This window comes from Zosterops lateralis (genome assembly GCF_965231275.1).
Source record: "Zosterops lateralis genome assembly, chromosome: 3".
Lineage (NCBI taxonomy): Eukaryota > Metazoa > Chordata > Aves > Passeriformes > Zosteropidae > Zosterops > Zosterops lateralis.
This window is the reverse complement of record NC_139764.1, coordinates 52,197,371-52,215,500: the sequence shown is the minus strand read 5'-3', so window position 1 is coordinate 52,215,500 and position 18,130 is coordinate 52,197,371. Positions and strand designations below refer to the sequence as shown.

Genomic DNA, 18,130 nt, shown 5'->3' with positions numbered 1-18,130 from the left:
ATAGATGCTTCTTGTTGAGGAATCCTACTGAAACTATCAGCAGTGGTGTTTCAGCTGCTAAGGAGCCTTAAAAGAAATTCACAGGAGAAAGTAATGTAGGATGACAATATTTCTGCAAGTACGTGCAACAGCCCATGGAATTTAGTTGGGAAATTACAAATGTCATGGGACCGATAATTAACAAAAAATCAGAGCAGTGAGTAAAAGATCAATGGTAAATGCACAGGGCTGCAGACATTTTTTTTTGAGATTGCTGTAAGTTTCAGCCCTAAACAAGTCACCAGAGCAGTGCCACTACAGGAGCATGGAAATGATGGGCCTCAGGAGGACTTAAAAGGTGACCTACAGCAACTCCTTCCACAAAAGCAGAGCAAGTCTCCATTTGCTCTTCTGGACACATCTCTATTGAATCAAGAGTGAATTTTGCACTTTGGAATTCTACCCAGAATCAAACAGAGGCCACCTTTCTGTTCTGCATGAAACAGGGTCAGTATTACACTGGCTGGGTCTGATGTGCTTACACAGAGAATGGCTTTGAGGGTGGATTCAGCAGCAGATGTAGCCATTGTGTGCATCTGCAAAGTGCTGTGCTAAGACAACCCCATCCTCTGCCAGTGGGAAATGGAGCATCCGGGGGGAAGCAGCAGAAAGGCCACAAGCGTGCTTTCCACGTAAATCCAATACTGAAGAATTCCCAACCCTGACTCTCAGCCTTAACTCCTCCTTTTCACAAGATCAGCAGATTGGCACCCAGAACAAGGTTGTAATTTTCCTCAGTTAATAAATCAATAGAAATAATGTCATGTATTTAACATCAAACCTTAATGAATTTTCATCATGGCCTGGTAGAGTGAGTGCTGTATTCCTGATATGCCCAAGTTGGGGGGCAGTCAGCAACAGAATGATACAGGTCAAGCAGAGGTAGATTTTCCCTAGATTCTCTCCAGTTGAATCAAATTTTAATATATGCACACAAATATATCTTATTAAGATTTATTTTAAGCAAGACTTTTTAATTACATATTGTCATACATTTCTAAATTACTACATAACACCACTATACATGTCCAGTACCTAGATTCTCAAGAACTACTTAGTAGTGACAAAATGTGTGTCTACATCTGCTTGTAGAGAATAAACTGTTGCAATTAGCTTTTAAAAAATTATAAAGAAACATTTCTCTGAATCTTGTCTATTCCACCTCCCCGTTGTTTTCACTGTTGTTAGTGCAACTTGATCTGGCAGTGTGTCTTTAAACTGCCAAATCTAATGTCTCTGAGCAGCCAAAGGACAGACTGTACCCACTGCCCTTTAATGGTAAAGAGCAGCTGCCCACACTGCAGCCCCTTCTGCACATCTCAACTCATGATGGTGATGATAGCTGGAACCTTTACCTGGCAAGTGTCTCATCTTTTCCATCCATAATAGCTACCAGAGCTTCTTTGTTTTCTTTAAGGGGGGGAAACCCAAAAAAGTAGCTCCTCTAAAAGGAAAGAGGAAGCCAGAAATTCAGTAGTGTCTCCGTCCTGCCCCATGATGCCTCTTCCTGCCTGTGAATTTCCACCTGCCCCTTCTGCATATATAAGGCAGCACACGTGGTACGCACTGTTTAGTTGCCTGCCTCTGTCCAAAGGATTAGTAGCAGTGGGGAGTCATGCTGTGTCTCCTTTCCTCTGCAGTTCACGGGAAGTGAAGGAGCTCTGGTTGGACTCACTTCTTGGGTAAGTACCATCTTTGAAAAAATTTGTGGCACCATAGATGAAATCAGTGGAGAGCTTCGGATGCAGCTGCACAGAGATGTACAAAAATATACATGGGGGAGAGGTGCACCCACTGCTAAGCACAGCTCATGGACAGAGCTGACTGAGTTGCTCAGCCTCCAGTGTGCAGATTAATGACCATATGTAGCTGTCACCACTTGCTCCCTTTTTGCATTAATTAAAAATGGAAAGCTGCTTTTATTTTGTTTTAATCAGGAGGCAGATAGGGCAACAGGGCTGAATGCCCTTCCAGAGAAAGGCTTTATGGTTTACTTGTGTGGGAGATATTGCTGGTTCAGGATCATACACGCTAGATTGGCTTGCAGAGGAGAAAGCCAAGAAGGGTGCAGTTTTACAAGACTTTTTGTCCATTCCCTGTTCAACAAACAGGCAAACAAAAGAACTGAAGGAAACCAGAGTGTCCAGAGCTCCTCCAATCAAACTCCTAATGAAAGTGTTAAGCAGCTGTAATACTGTGAGTATCTTAATTATTTCAGCTCTGTCAACGCAGAGACTTTGAAAAGCTCTGATTTCTAAACCATGGTATTCAGTTACTCACACAGTGTCTTTGTTTTCTTGCCTAGTCAAAGACACTAAATGCTGGGAACATGGAGAGTCTGATTGAGTGCCAGACAGAGGTAAGCAGCCCTTATATTTTCCTGGATCCTTCTTGGGCACTGGTGTGAGATACCTTAGCCGACAAAGCTGCCGGCTGCCTACCCTCACTCGGGACTGGGCAGAGGTCTTCCCAGGCAGCGCTGTGCCGCACTGAGCAGAGGGAACAGGGCATTGCTGTGCGCAGTCCGTGCATTCCCCTGGCTCTTGAGGAGCTTTGCTCAGGGATCCTGCAGCCTTCAAATCAAGGCTCCCCAGAGGAGTTGGGGAGGACACAAAAAAGGAGGCTGTATCTGGCTATGGCTTCTCTGGATCAGAAGCGCAGCTTGAACGCGCACAGGGCTGTGACCTGCCAGGCACGACTGGCTGTCTGGCTGCAGAGTTTACCACAGACCCCTCTACCAGGCAGCAAGGCAGTGTCAGTCCCGGGCCAAGGCACCTGTTTAGAAGGTGTTGGGCTTGTTCGATTATTCCCCAGAGCCTCCCCAGATTTCTGAGGAGCTGCAGAAACTTGCTGGTGGCTCTCACTACTGTGACAGCTCTGTAACCCTAACATGCTTTTTGCAGGCTGATTCCAAGAAACATCCCCTGTCAGTTCCAGCAGACACTGAAGACAGACTTTGCCTCCCGAATGGTGAGTTTCAAAAACAAACTGAGGAACTGTCTTATATAACTCTTGCAAGCTGGCGCTTGTGCAAAACCACCCGAAACTGCCTGCTCCCCCTCCTGGAGATCAAGCCACAGTCCTCATCCAGGAGAGGGCTTAAGCCCGGGAGTGCCACTCATTGCAATCCTATATGCTCAGAGTGCTGAGTGCCAGAGGTTTTGGATTCCCGTTCCCTGGTCTTCAGAGCCACGTTTCATTGTGTTCCCTGATAGCAATGGGAAGTAAATGTGTTTCTTTTTCACTCAAGCATCACCTTTGAGGTGTGGCACTGCAGGCGAGTACTGAGTACTGTAGCAGCTGTTGCACACCAGAGCAAATAAACCCTCCTGGCAGCAACACCAGCACTTGTTTTTTCTCACCATGCAAAACCTCAGCACGGGTAAACAACCCAGAGCAGACCGTTAACAGGGCAGGGTCAGATTTGGATCATCATGTCATACCACTTTTCAAGAGTATTGGAAGCTAATATTTTATATTACTATAATGTTAGGTGACTTTCTCGAATTTTTTTAACCCCTACCTACCAAGAGCTTATGCTAAGTCACAAAGAGAGGTTCTGAGAATTTCTCCTATGGGTAGGACAACTTAATTTTGGAGTAGAAGGCATGACATTTATTGAAATTTTCAGAAGGCAAATCCTTTAGAAAGCTTTCTTGCAAAAGGCTCCTTCTGTCACTGTTTGTGAAAGGGGAAAAAAGGCACATCCCACCCCAATACAACTATAATCTTCAAATTCCTGACCCTCCTCTTTATGAAGCAGATGGAAAACCCATGCTAAGAGATTTTTAACCCTGAATCCAGTGAGCACCTACTCTGATGCTTCCATCCTCTGGAGCAAATATCACTGGCTGGGGGGCAAGCACTAACTCCAGGAGCACTGCCATTAGAGCTGGCTCCACAGCTGGCAGAGCTGAAGCCATATGTTTTCATTTCAGGCTGGGAAAGAGGTAACAAAGTAGGAGCCCCTACTTCTACTCTTGCCTAAGGCTGGGGCACAATCAGACCATGTAGTGAAAATTGTTGTTATTGTTGTTACTGTGATGTATCTGCCTCAGACTTATCAGAGAAACTACTGCGATATCAATAATCTTTATAAATGTTTTTATTTCTATGCCTTGTATGTTCCCACTCTCTAAGAAGAAACAGTGACTAAAATTTAAAAAATACCCAGCCCAAAACAGGAAAGGTGGTGGCCTTAGGGGGAAGGCCACAGTTTCATGGTTTAGGCAGTTGTTTCCCTAGTAACCATTTAGTTGTCTCTTAGTTTCTCCTGCTTTGGTTTGAGTTGTTTCAACATACAATTCTGCACTGCACACAGATGAAAGACCACATAGTACTCTGGTTTTTTGTTTTATTCATTTTAAATCGATCTTTTGTTTTACTTGCTGCAGATGGAACAAAGAAAAGAAAGAAGGTGATATCGCAGTCATTTACTCTGAGACGAAGCCTTACCAAAAGAAATTCCTCAGGACAGCTAGACTTGGGTGCCAAAATCCCTCTGTTTGGCCATCCTCTGGCACTTATCTGTGGAGAAGATGACACACTTCCCCAGCCAATCCAGGTAAGGAGGTACCGTTATAGTAGAACTGTTTACAAAGGCCTGGAGTGTCAGGACAAGGGGGAAATGGCTTCAAACTGACAGAGAGAAGAATTAGATTGGAAATTGGGAAGTTCTTGGCTGTGAGGGTAATGAGGTCACCCAGAGAAGCTGTGGCTGCCCCATCACTAGAAGTGTTCCAGGTCAGGTTGGATGGGACTTGGAGCAACTGGATCTAGTGGAAGGTGTCCCTGCCTATGACAGGAGGTTGGAATGAGATTATCTTTGAGGTCCCTTTCAGCACAAACCATTCTATGATTCTGTGATACCTCTGACTTCAGTGTGAGGCAGGATACCCAGTACTTCTGCTGCATCACCCAGGAGATGATTTTGGTGTTTCCCCTACACACATACCGCTGATAAGCTCAGGGGTCATCTCAGATGTAGAAGGAGTCAGGTCTGAGGGTTTTGTCCAGCTCACCCAACATTCACTGGAAGTAACTTGGAGTGTAGAGAACCCAGGACCAGGAATGGAAATCTGCTTCTTCATATAAATATCTCTGGTTTTAAAGAAATAATTTAAATAAATCTTTCAGCATCATAAACTTCCAAGGATTTCTGTATTTCCACGAAAAGCAAGTGTTCAGCTATGGGCTGCCACAAAAAATACCTAAACAATAACTTCTGGATAAAAATGGTCTTGTAACAGTTTTTCCACTGAATTGGTTCAAACTCAGTTCAAAAAGAAGGTGGATTAGGGGAAAATAAAGACTACTTCCCATGTAATGTACTTGTAGCAAGAACTAGGTACTGAACTAATTTGAGTGCAGTGTACCTCCAGATAATTTTTCTTCTATTTCTAAAGACATGCTCTCCTGCTAACTTCCTTCATCCAAGTAACTGTTCTTCCATTCCTGTCTGAATATTTTCCCTGCAGGATCTCCTAAGCATATTGTATCAGAAAGGACCTTCTACTGAAGGGATATTCAGAAAAGCTGCCAATGAGAAAGCACGAAAGGAGTTGAAGGAGGACCTCAACAAAGGAGGGAGTGTTGATCTGAAAAGCAAATCTGTGCACCTGCTGGCAGTGGTTTTAAAGGTGAGTAATTCTGACCTACACTAGTGGGAGGGCATTGCTAATATGCACAGGCCCAATCCAGTGCTCTGAGCTGACCTAGGTGGGACTCTTGGCTAAAGCCAGAACAAAGCCAGACTGAATTCTTCAGGCTTAGGAAAGTTTGGCCTTTTCCACCTGATTATCAGTCCCACTTGTTGGGTTGCTGATTTCCTGAGGAAATTCTCTTTGTCCTCTTGCTCAGCATCCTCCCAGGGAGTAATAGTGAGATTTCTTAGTGAAGGAAATGCAACTGAAAGCTGGATCCTGTTAGTACACAAATGCAAGTGCACTTGTGCATTGCACTGCTCTGTCAGTGCTGATGGTCAGGTAGCTCAAGTCAACCTGCCTCCTAGAGGCCCCAGGTGACAGTAATGCTCTCTCTGTGTTCAGGGATAGTGTGAAAGCTTCATCTAAATCTCTTGCAGGACTTTCTCCGAAATATTCCCTCCAAACTCCTCTCAGCTGACCTCTATGAGAAATGGATGCAAGCTCTAGAGAAGCCAAGCAAGCAAGAAAAAATTGAAGAATTGAAAGAGTAAGTTTTTTAACGAGGAAATTTTGCAACCAATGCCAATGCAATGGAGTGGCTGCAAAGGCCAACATGTTTTGAAATCAAGAGTCACATTTAAAAGCCTATCATTTATATCAGCTTGTTATTGCTCCATGGGGGTTGGTCTAGAGGGCTCCAGCAGCAGCACTTCCTGAAGTCACTTCAGATTGCTTTATGAAACCACCAATGCAGGAAGAGGGCAGAGGCTGCAGTGCCTTAGCTAACACGGTCACGGTGCTGTGGGACAGGGACTGACATAGAATCTTCACATCTGCTGGGGGTGAAGTCGGGGACATGGACACCACCACCATGTTTTGCTCTTTAGGAACAGTAGCTGTGGGGGAGACTGGGACTGCTTTGAAAGTCCCATAGCACAACCACAGGCCTTGGGAAGCCTCCAGTGACATCTCCTGGTGTCATCCCATCTATTCCAGGGCATGGGTTTCTGCAATGCTGCCTTTCAGTCAAGAACATGTAATTCAAGGTCTCATAATTAACCACACACTCAGCTACAGATGGGAATTTCTGGAGGATATAGAGAGCACACACATGGCCCTTTCTGGAGGAAGTGGTATCACTCTAAGTTTAATTGAGACTTGCTCAAATCAAGAAGCAGAGGCCACTGCATCATTGATTAATGTCACATTTTGTTTGTGTTCACGCAGGGTGGCTGACAAGCTGCCAAGACCAAACCTCATCTTGCTCAAGTTCTTGCTCTCTCTGCTGCACCGCATCAGCCAAAATGCTGAGACCAACAGGATGGACTCCAGCAACCTAGCCATCTGCATTGGCCCAAACATGCTGACCCCAGGGACGGACAGCACGCTCCCGCTGGAAGTGCAGAAGGAGATGAATGACAAGGTGCCTTGAACTCACCAAGCAACTGCTCTCTCTGGGGCAGTTTAGAGCCATCCATAAGAGATCCCACTGCCATTGCAGCAGCTGAACAGAACAGCACCCCAAACAGAACACACTGGGGGTATCCCTCAGCTCAGGTGTCCCTCAGCCTGCAATGGGATGGGCCAGGCTGCCCCTCATCTCACCTTCTCTGAGCAAAAGCAGCAGCTGCCCTGCAGCCCCCTAAGTCACAGCTCCTGCAGACTTTGCATGTGGAGGGCAAGGGGCATCCATGGCCACTATCACCCCTGGGCCCTCGGGCAGTGAGGCCAAAGCTGTGGCTGATGGTGTTTTGTCTGTATTGGGGCAGATCCATTTGTCTGCAGCATCAGGCCTTATCCCCTATGGTGGACTCACCCTTGGACTTTAAGGCAGGATTTCGGCAGAAGCCACCCTACTCTGTGCTGTCCTTCCTACAAAGATAGCAGGCAGGGTCAGGAATGAATCTTCAATATGCCTTGACTGAAATGGGCTGTTTTTTCTGTGTGCAGGTGACAGTGTTGGTGGAGTTTCTCATAAACAACTGCTCAGAAATATTTGAGGAGGACATTGCCTTCCCTGTCTGTGCCTTGGCTGAGGAGTCACCAGAGCACACAGACAGCTCCACAGGTATGCGAATGGACTGGGGATGCCACCAACTGGGGCTACTGGGCCAAATTATTGAATTTGATATGTGAATATATCTGTGGAAACACAGAGGGTTCAAGATTTTTGAAGCCCTCTTCTGAACTCTCTCTGTGTAGTTTTCTTTCATCCTCAGCTGATCAGTGAAAACTAATGTCTGGTTTTTCCCCACAGAACAACTCTGTGCAGCTCATCAGAATGACTCTGCCTATGACAGCCCAGATCCTGAAGGAGAAGGCAGCCCCTGTACCTCTGAGATGGAGGAGGCCAAAGGGAGGAGTGCTGCTGTGCGCAGAAAATATCCAACAAATATCTCTGCCCCTTCACTGACTTATTTCGGGAAGGACATCAGCACAATGGACAGGAGGTACTCAGAGCCAGACCTGTCCTTCCAGAACTGCCTTGATGAAACAATAAGGAAACAAAGGCTAAACAAAAGTGAAGACAATTTTCCAGTTGAGCAGAAACAGCTATGGATGGAAGCACTGGAGGAACGTCTTGCAGGCTTACCTTCACAATTATCAACTGACTCTCTACCAAAAACATCCTCCAGTTGCTCCCTGGAGAGTTCTGATGGCTCAGTTTTCACCAGCTCCCCAGTAGTTTCACCTTTGAGTCCCAAAAAAACCTTTTTAAATAGGCCTCAGTCCTTTTCTACCAAGGCCACTGAAGACTGCAGTACACCTAGCAGAGAGATCAAAAAACATTCCATGTCATTCTCTTTTGCAAACCGCAGGAAAACACTAATAAAAACCCAGAGTTGGGGGCCTGGAAAACCCATGTTTTTTCAGAGGGACAGCTTCACAAAAAAAGAAGATCAATTCTCCTGCAGAATTGTCCAGGAGGACAGCCGTAATGATGACAAAGTATTGCCTGTGGACTATCAGCAAAGGCCCCGTCTCAGGTCAGTTGATGAAGTGTTTAGAGAGGTAGACCAGAGAAACCCTGGAAGACCACCCTCTTATGAGGAGGCTGTTAAAAACTGCCTGGCCACTAAAGTTCCCTCCCAAAATCTCACAGTTCAAACTCTGAGATTAGCCATGTCAAACCAGGATGTTTTGCTGCCTCATCCACGCAGCCACAGTGCACAGGACACAGCATATATGGACCTGAGGGATCTACACAGTGCCAGAGTTTCTGCAACAAAGGATTCTGACATGGAAACTGAAACCTTCAGCATCACTGTAGGAGTAAACTCTCGTGTGAATTTACCTGTGACTCCAGGAGTCTACCGGATGAGAGCCATGTCTGAGTCCTGTCAAAAGAACAAACTTGAGTATGTGGCTCAGAGGTGCAGCCAGCCAGTTTTTGAGGTTGAGCAGATCCAGTATGCTAAGGAGTCCTACGTTTAAAAAGCTTGTTCTTCCTCTTTGCACTGTACAAAGTAAATATTGTAAAAAATAGACATCTGGCTGATCATTTGTAAGATTTTACTTTCAAGAGACAAAGAATAAGCTAGCTCTGCATGAACTTTTTTTCTGAAGTGTCAGTCAGCTTACATGTCACAAGGCAACACAAGAATTGTTGCTGGTGAAGACCTGTGTATCATTATGTAAAAATGTAAGTTAGTATGCTGTATATAACCTGTTGTGTGAGAAGAGTAGTTAGCAGATGATAAACAGTGTTGTATTTGTTTTCCTGAAATGACAATTAAAAGGTTGGCAGGTCCAAAACCTGCCTCACCTTCTTTTTGTTTTCTGTATGGTCACAGACCCTGTACCATTTTTCATGTGTGTACATGTGCCAGGCTGATGCAGTGCTTTGCTGATTTTCTGCATTAAATGTGGGCTGGCAGTTACCCTGATGGGGGATAGAGCTATTCTGTCATCTAGGCCACTTGAGCACTCTTCCATAAACCCCTGTACCTGCCGCCATTCCACCTTCCTGCTTGCTGGTGATAAGAATGCTCTGACCACTAAGCAGCATTAGTGTTGTACACTGAGCCTGGGGTTAGAGCCCTATGAGGTCATTATGCGAATGTATGAAGTAACCCTCATGTGTCCTGAGGTGCTTTTAGACTAAATAAACTGGACAGGTGAAGAAAGGAAAAGCAAGAAAGGAAAAGCATGCAAGAGAGCAAGAAAGCAAGCAAGAAAAGAAAAAAACAAAGAAAAATTCCTACAAGGAAATATCCTGGATTCCAACTTTAAATAGTTAAAGCTCATTAAAAAAAAAAAATAGTAGGTGATGTCCTTATAAACTTGTAAAAATGACTGGAAGTGCAATGTGCTTTTTGTGGCTCAGCATAGCCTTAAACCAGGAGCAGGGAGATGTTTTTCTCCATTTTAACTTCACTACAATAAAACATTTTTCTGCATGAATGTTTAAGTGTCCATGGTCTGATTTTAAAATATCTAGGCCCTACTTGTACTGTACCTACTTTTTTACTATTCTACAGGTGCTGCAGATCTGCCTGAATGATGTAGCATAGGTGAGTAGCAGGAAGCAAAGTAAATGACCAGCAGTATCACTGCTATTGTTGTAAGAGCCTTCAGGCTGCAAATCCCTTCAGCCTTTTGCTTAGAACTAGATCTCTAATTTCTTGTAACACTAAAGCCAAAACTTATACTACCATGTAACAGCTTTGCTAACAGCTAAGCTGCAAAGAGGTGATGCTGCTCCAAAAATGAAACACATTAAAAATGGCACACCATCTTCTCAGGAATTATGTTTTCCAGGTGTAGGTGTTCCCAGGACACAGAGAAAAGGGAAGGTGGGTGCCTGACCTGACAGAAGAATTTATGAGAAGGACCATATTGATAGGCTGCAACTAGAGAAAACATCACTGCCCTCGCCCACCAGAACAGTGGCACTCTGGTTCCAAGCAGAGTGAGAGGGCTCAGATGCAAAAGGTGCTTACCTTTTTCTAGAATCTGTATCTCCTGGGTCACAGAACCAGTGAGGTTTTAGATCCTCCTGTCCAGCCCTACCGCCCAAGCAGGGTCAGATATCATCAGGATTGTGTCCAGACAGTTTTTGAATATTTCCACAGATGGAGGCTCTGCAACATCTCTTGAATATTTCCACAGATGGAGGCTCTGCAATCTATTCAGAAGCCACGAAGCAGAAAACACAAACCTTGAAAAGTAGTCAAAAACCAATAGAGCTCCTTCTTTGTTAAGTGACTCATTCTTTTTTGACAGTGAGAAGACTAAGTCTCCCAGGAAGATTCCTGCTCTGTGACCACACCAGAAAACCCAGGGTGAATAAGCACGGTCACTTCACCAGAGATGAGGAAAGTCTCTCTTTACATCTAAGGTGTGCTAAGGCATATATGACAATCCCAGTCGGAAAGCTTACCAGGGCCTTAATATTCAGTATAGACGAGTCTAAATCTTCTAGCTCCTGGATATGAAAGACCATTTGGAAAAAACCACTTTCAATTCAATTTTGTTAACAAATTGTTAACAAAAAAGGGCTAAAGTGAAAGGGTTGTATAGAAGAGGTGCCTAATCCCCTTCATCCTGCTCTTGCATTTCTTCAAGTCCAGGGAACAACATGATAAAAGAAAATCTGAATGCAAACAGACCCCAAAAGATATTTACCTCCTGAATGACAGATGGCTTTTGACTTCCATCATCCCTTCAGACTTGACTGCTTAGTCAGCATTATTTTAATGTCATATCTCTCCACAGAAGTGATTTTTCTTCTACACAGGCAGATAAGAGACCTCAAAAGCCTAGAACGACACAGGAAGTAGAAAACTTTGCTTTAGCACTTACTTATCTTCCTTTGGCTCAGAAAACCATTTTATCGTGCTACCAGTCCACCCCACTGCATTCCAGGATCCAGACCAACGATCCTGGACTCCATGAGTAAGGCCCTTTAACTCCTATATCCAACAAGTGGATTATCTGTTTTACAAGTGCTGTGCCAAAGCTGCCTTTGACTCCTCAGTCAGAAAGATCAAACACCCATTTACAACTGGAGATGGATTTTGGTAGAAGTTCCACAAGTTCCTCTGTTATCAGTATTGCACCACTTGCTTCACACACAGAATGTTCCAATTAAATTTCATTAAGACACTCCAAACATGAGTTTGGAGGTAGGACTGGAAGAGGGAAAAAAGCAACATTAGAGCAGAAAATCCAAGCCACTGCCTTGTAAGGCAATGCTGGAATTAAGGCTGCTGATGCAGCTTGAATTCAGTTTCTCATGTTTGCATCCTGCTGTTGTCCTCAAAACACATGGTGCACTCTGTTCTCCCCCACAGTCTGCAGCTGCATAACTGGTAAGGAAAAAAGGTTTTGCAGCAAAGGAGAAAAATTTAATTCTGGCATTCCCCAGTACAGTTAGTCGAGCAGGCATCCAGGTTTTGGACATACAGCTATGTCTCATTTGCTAGGATTTGAAAGAACAAAAAGAACGAAGGAGTTCCTCATGGAGTACCTCCTTCCCTAACCATATTGTGCACCAGGAAGTTGCAGACTTGTTCCCTGTCATTTGAATTAGGATGGCAACCTACAGAAAAGGGATGATAGTAACAACTCCATGTCCAAACATTAGTGAAGATTGAGAGAAACATCATGCCTGCAGGTTTCACAAACATTCAGACTGCAGGGATTCAAACACTCAGGAGCAGATTGCAGATGTAGACACATACATTTATTTATATGTAACTTATATTTATGTAAGCCTGTGCCTCATCTTCTGCATAGTCTGCAGAAAATGAGGCATAGGCTCTCTGTGTTTCATTTCTCTGGATTCCTGGGACTGAACTGAGTGCAGGTAGAACACAGCTGTCTGAAAAATGTGTCCCTTCAAGTCATTTGGATATCTTAGGACTATAGGAATTTCCTAAGGCATCAAAAGTGGATACAATTCCAGATACTTACATTGTAAAATCCTTTCCCAAAGTTTTCTCTGACTGTGATGTAAGCTTAGACTACCACCTCACACATACATGGTACATTTAGATACCTTGAATGTAGGTCTCTACAATCTAGGGCTGACATTTTTACTGCCACCAGAGAAACAGCAACACTTAGGATTTCAGGCACCTATTTACCTAAAAAAAGGCTTAGGTACCTCCATCTAAGCCTTCAAAAGAAGCCTTCTTGAGCAGGTATAGGCTCTCATGCTTGCCCCCCTCTAGAGTTTGGTGCTTTCTGCTCCATCTCACCATAGAAAGTTCTGACTCAGACCTTTATCTTCTCCATCCCTGACCCCTTATCTCTGCCCCATTTTAATTTCCTCTCCATTCCCACCCTCCATTCCTGACCTCATCCAGTTATTTCTCTTTTAATTGAACAAGCCCCAACCTTTGATTTGCTCTCAAAGCCCCAATTTAATTTCCTCTCCATCTCTTCCAGCCATTTCTTTCAGTCAGCCGACTTCAGTTTTCTCCTTCCAATTCTCCATGATTTCCCATCTTATCTGCATAACTGGTTGTTATTACAATAAGCCCCATCAAAACACATCTAGTCTCAGTCCCACCACATGCTCTGCCTGGTTTTAGTCTCTGAAAATACAGAGAATAAGAATGAGAGAAGGAAACTCCCACCAAGCTACAAGAAAAAAAGAAAAAATATACAGAATTCATAAAGTCTGGTGATAACCTCAATTCACAGCGGTAACCATGGAAAGCCTCAGGACAAACCTTCTATGGGCAGAGGTCCTTGAATTTTTGGGATATCAGCAAGCGGTCTGCACATCTCCTGTTGTGTGGAAATACTGGCTGTCAGCTATGATGGAAAGACATTTGGAGCTATGTTAGGGTGAAATAAAGAGTCAAAATAAGCCATTGCCCCTGTGCCTCATGAAAGCAATGCACAAACTATGATGTAAGGGATATTTTCAGTAATTTGCTCATGTTCTCTGAGAACAGGCAGTGTCAGTAAATTTTTTTCTGCCTCTGCAAGCAAGGTTTTGAGGGAGAAGCCTTCTCACCTGTCTGACCTCTTCTCAAAGCTATTATCTGAAGGACACTTATTTTTGGGAACTGTGAAAACTAAAGAGATAATGAGTTCACACCTGAGGAAGAACAACTTCTATTCACTTAGCAATAATGCACAAGAGAATTGTTACTGACATGGTCACTTTCTGTGATAGCTGCCTCAACATAACCCAAGAAAGCCCTTCACAGTCACAGAACAGAACCACTGCTCTAAGTAAGATCTTTCTTCTGTATTTTCCTCCCATTAGATTGCTACCTGTGTACCCCAGGAACAAGATGCAACACTGATATAGTGTTTGCTGGTACAAACATTTTGGTGTATCTCATATTTACCTCTTTACAACATGGATAGCTAGCTTTTCGTTTTGTGTGTGTGCATTTGGCTCCTTAGAGTTCCTTATAATATATATAACTCTTATATATATAAGAGTTTCTTATACTGTATCCAGTTTGATGAAATAGGATTTGTAATCTTCTTCTATGGACATCTGTGTAACTGGATGACAAGACTGCATACCTTGCATTGACAAGTAGTATTAGGGAAGGTAGAGCACCCTGTTGCCACTCAGAACTCTGTTGCTTTTGAGGCTGAATCACTCTGTAGGATGTGACTGTGGTCCATAATTCTGACACGTATAAAAAAACCAAGAACTCTGGAGGTTTTGGTGTTTTTTTAATTTTTTTTTTAATGTGATTGTATCTCTTTAGCCTTTTAGCACCTTCTTAGAACTAGATCCCTAATTTCTAGTAACACTAAAGCCAAAATGGAGATTCTGCTTGTTTATATATACTTTAATGTTAAAAAGCTAATACTGATGTTACAAGCTAATAGTAAAATTTCTGCTTCATAGCTCAGTTCCATATTGTAGGGAGTTCCACACTGACAGTTTATACATAAAGGTTCCTCTTGTAACATTGCTATCAAATGTCTCCAATTACAGCATGAAAAAGTATCACAGCTGATAGAAACCCCATCTGTGTTGTTTTTTATCTGGAAATAGCAGTTCTTATTTCTGTACTGACTGTTCTGGTTTTGGTGCTGATACATCATGGGAGACCAGGCAGTTTGCTGCAGAACCACACCAGGTTATTCCCAGTTGACTCATTCCTTGTTCATAAACTGCAAGTGACAATTTCAGCTTCCCATTGTACCCAGGCAGGTCTCTTAACCTGAGAAGAGAATATTACTTTTTACCACAGTGAGGCCACTTGGCTATCACAGAGGTGAACTCTGAACAAATAAGAACATGATGCTACTCTGGTAGCATGAGTCAGACCACAGTTAGTGTGGCTATCAGGAGGACAATTTCTGACTACAGGAAAAGGAAACTCACCTTGGGTAGGCGTTCTGGTTACATTTTTCTCTGAATTTTGTTAGCAGTCAGTCCTTATCACACGTGTCATCAGAACAGAGTGAAAACTTCAGAGGATCTCCTGAAAGCTAAAAATTCAGAAGCAGGAGCAATTTTTAAATAAGAAGTCTGACAATGATAGAGAGAAAGATCCATGGGAAAAGGGCAACCACTGTTGGAGAAAGGATATAATCCTCATATAGACAGCTGACTATCATATATGTAGCTGTCTGCAAGTCTCTGTGGATGCTAGGTAAAAAACTGTTTTTTCTGCCTCTCTGTTATTCAGAAATGCTGATTATCTAATAATTTTTTCTATAAATACATCACTTTTATTGTTTTAATCAGTCTATACCATTCACTGAGATAAATATATCAATTTAAATCACACTTCTGAGTGAAACCCATTCCAAGTTCTACCTGTTCTTCTACAAAGGGAGAAGAAAACACAGCTTATTTTCTGTTTCTAACCTGAGGTGTCAGCACATAAATCTGAACAAATGGTTCACGAATTCTACACACAGCCGACTCCGTTGAGCTCTGCTTCCTCTGCTAGGTAATAATATGAAAAAGTTTCTATGAAGGGTTTCACACTTTCTAAACAAAACATGCTCTTCAGCCAACACATCTATTTGCAGAACTGATCCAACGGCTGCTCAAAACTCTTCCTTCCTACAACCCACAAACCTCCCACCAACTTCCTTGACAAAAGCAACAGTTCACATTCAAACGCCGCACCTTCAGTATCCCACGTGTTAGGCTGAAAGTTATAAAACTGTATTAAAAAAAATAATAAAGCCAAATCCAAGCAGTTTTCAAGTCAGGTGATCAGAGAAGATGCTCTTACAACATAGATCAGGGATTCTTCTGTCTTTCCACATGTTTGCTGCACAGTCTTGGGCCATGCAATTCTCTCTCCATCATAAAGATTTAGCAAGTGTACCTGTGCGCTGTGCCTGTGATTCACCTACCAGATTTTTTCAGCACAACTGGTGAGCAGGTGAGAAAGAAACTACAGTATCATCCAACAACTTTGCAGAGCTGTACTCTGAGGAGTACACGATGTTACACAACACAATACAGAGATACACACCCATCTCGTGAGCTACAGAAACCATAAGACATGGCATTTGAGAAGTCCTTGGGTGTGAGAAAGAGCAGAGCAATCACTAGTTCCCCATAGGTCATCAGGGAGGATGACCTTGAGATAAAGACCAGAGACTTGAAGTCAGGGTGTTCAACATCGGGTCTGCTTTTTCCAAAAGGCCTCCTACCCAGCGCAGTTTCTGGACTGTGCAATTTATCTCAAATTAAGCACGGGTGATAATGATCTGCCTCCCAGAGATGTGATAAAGTGCAACTTATATTAAGATGGACAAACACCTAGACTACAGTGAAGGAGCAACAGAAGCAGATACGTCTTGTTTCTTACTCTGCAAGTTTAGTGCAGTTGAACAACTGCCTTCAATACAAGCACATGCAAAATAAGGCAGAGCTTCCTGGGGCAAAAAGATGGAGTGGGAGAGCCCGATTCAAGGCAGGGAGAAGAAAGAAAGGGCTGGAGCAGGACAGCAGCGCAATCTTTTTGAGCTTAAATAGGAAGGTCACCAACAATAGATTTTCCATTTGGCAGTGTAATGAATGATAGCTTAAAATTTAGTGTGCTCCACTCTCTAAAGTGCTTTATCACCACTTCATAACTTTTTCTAGTCACTCTATCTGAAAGCACATGGTGGCAAAAGGCAAGAATGCAGCCCCAAGAGCAGGCTTGTATCACTGAAAAACAAAGCTTGAGGGGAATATGGAGGAAAGGCAACCTAGGGAAAATGGCACTGAGAGTCAGAGGCGAAGTGATAGGAGGAAACAGCATTGTAAATTTTGCTGGAAACCATGATTAATAAATTCTGGTTTTTCACTAGTGTTGGAGAAATTAAGGTCTTGAGAACTGAAAGTTTCTAGTCGTGCCCAAACCCACAAACTCAGAACTGGAGTTAAGAGGAAGCTGTGCTGCTACATAGAAAAGGAAGTTTAATAATTTGGGTTGAAGATATGACTGATAGGATTTCTGGTTTTTTTCTATTAATGTTTATATATAATTATTAACAACCCCTATTAAAAAAAAAAAAAAAAAAAAAAAAAAAAAAAAGCAGAACTCAAGTTTAGCTCTGGTATTTATTTTTCCTTCTATATCTCTCTTCTGTCAAAACTCCCAGGTTGGCACATTATATTTTTTAAAGCTGAGTATCTCTCTGTTAGGACCTGGCCTGTTTATCTCTGGTACACTGAGCCCAGTATCCATAAACAGAAACAAAGACACTATCTGGGGGCTGGCAGACACCAGTGATACAATACTGACACAGTATTTGTTAGTTCTCTCTGATCAGGTCACTGCAGCAAGTTGAAAAAGGTTTCAGGGCACTTCCATTAATTGTTCTCTCACAGCATCAGGAGAAATAGTACATCTACACCTCACTTGGGCTCTGTGACTTTTTCACCTTTGCAGTCACACTGACGACTCTCCATGTCTGTCGTTTTTGTATTTCCATCAGACATGTCAGGGCATTGATTAGCAGTGGCATGATGATTTCTGGGATTTTCAAAGATATTTCAAGCATCTCCATCCCTGGAGATTTTCAAAAGCTGGCAGGAGAAGGCCCTGATCAATCTGATCTATCTTTGAATTTGTCCTGGCTTAGGCAAGAGGGTTACACTAGAGACCTCCAGAGTCCTTTTGAGTCTAGATTGCTCTGTGATTCTTTGATGTCTACTTGAAAGCAATGGTATTTTGGCCTCAAATAGAGTTACTTGAATCTCGCAAGACTGGGAGAGTCACACCTTTAACTGCAGGCTCAAAAGGGTAAGAATCACAGATTACAATTCCATCTCAGGACCATGGAGAACCAAATCTAACTCAAATTTCATATAATTACAGTTTTACACCAGGGAAGCATTCCTGTGATTTTATAAGCAGCCACGGTCCTCCTCCAGACAGAAGAGGACATTGCTCTAGCAATGCATTATGCCCTCCCTGTCCTTTTTGACAATAAAGCATTGCCTAGATCCATAAACCTCCTTCCTTTCTTAATTATGAAAATCTGCAGAAAGTTAAGATGGT

The 18,130-nt window shown here is 43.1% G+C and overlaps 1 protein-coding gene across 1 annotated transcript; it reads left to right on the top strand.

Moving 5' to 3' along the window:
* Positions 1-1,626: 1,626 nt before the first annotated feature.
* Positions 1,627-10,088, top strand: TAGAP (T cell activation RhoGTPase activating protein). The gene is made up of 10 exons (XM_083858108.1): positions 1,627-1,721; positions 2,151-2,235; positions 2,345-2,398; positions 2,943-3,009; positions 4,434-4,603; positions 5,517-5,678; positions 6,122-6,231; positions 6,912-7,107; positions 7,635-7,752; positions 7,942-10,088. The coding sequence occupies exons 2-10, from the start codon at positions 2,209-2,211 to the stop codon at positions 9,117-9,119; spliced, it is 2,082 nt and encodes a 693-aa protein (XP_083714234.1). The 5' UTR covers positions 1,627-1,721; positions 2,151-2,208; the 3' UTR covers positions 9,120-10,088.
* The last annotated feature ends 8,042 nt before the right edge of the window (positions 10,089-18,130 follow it).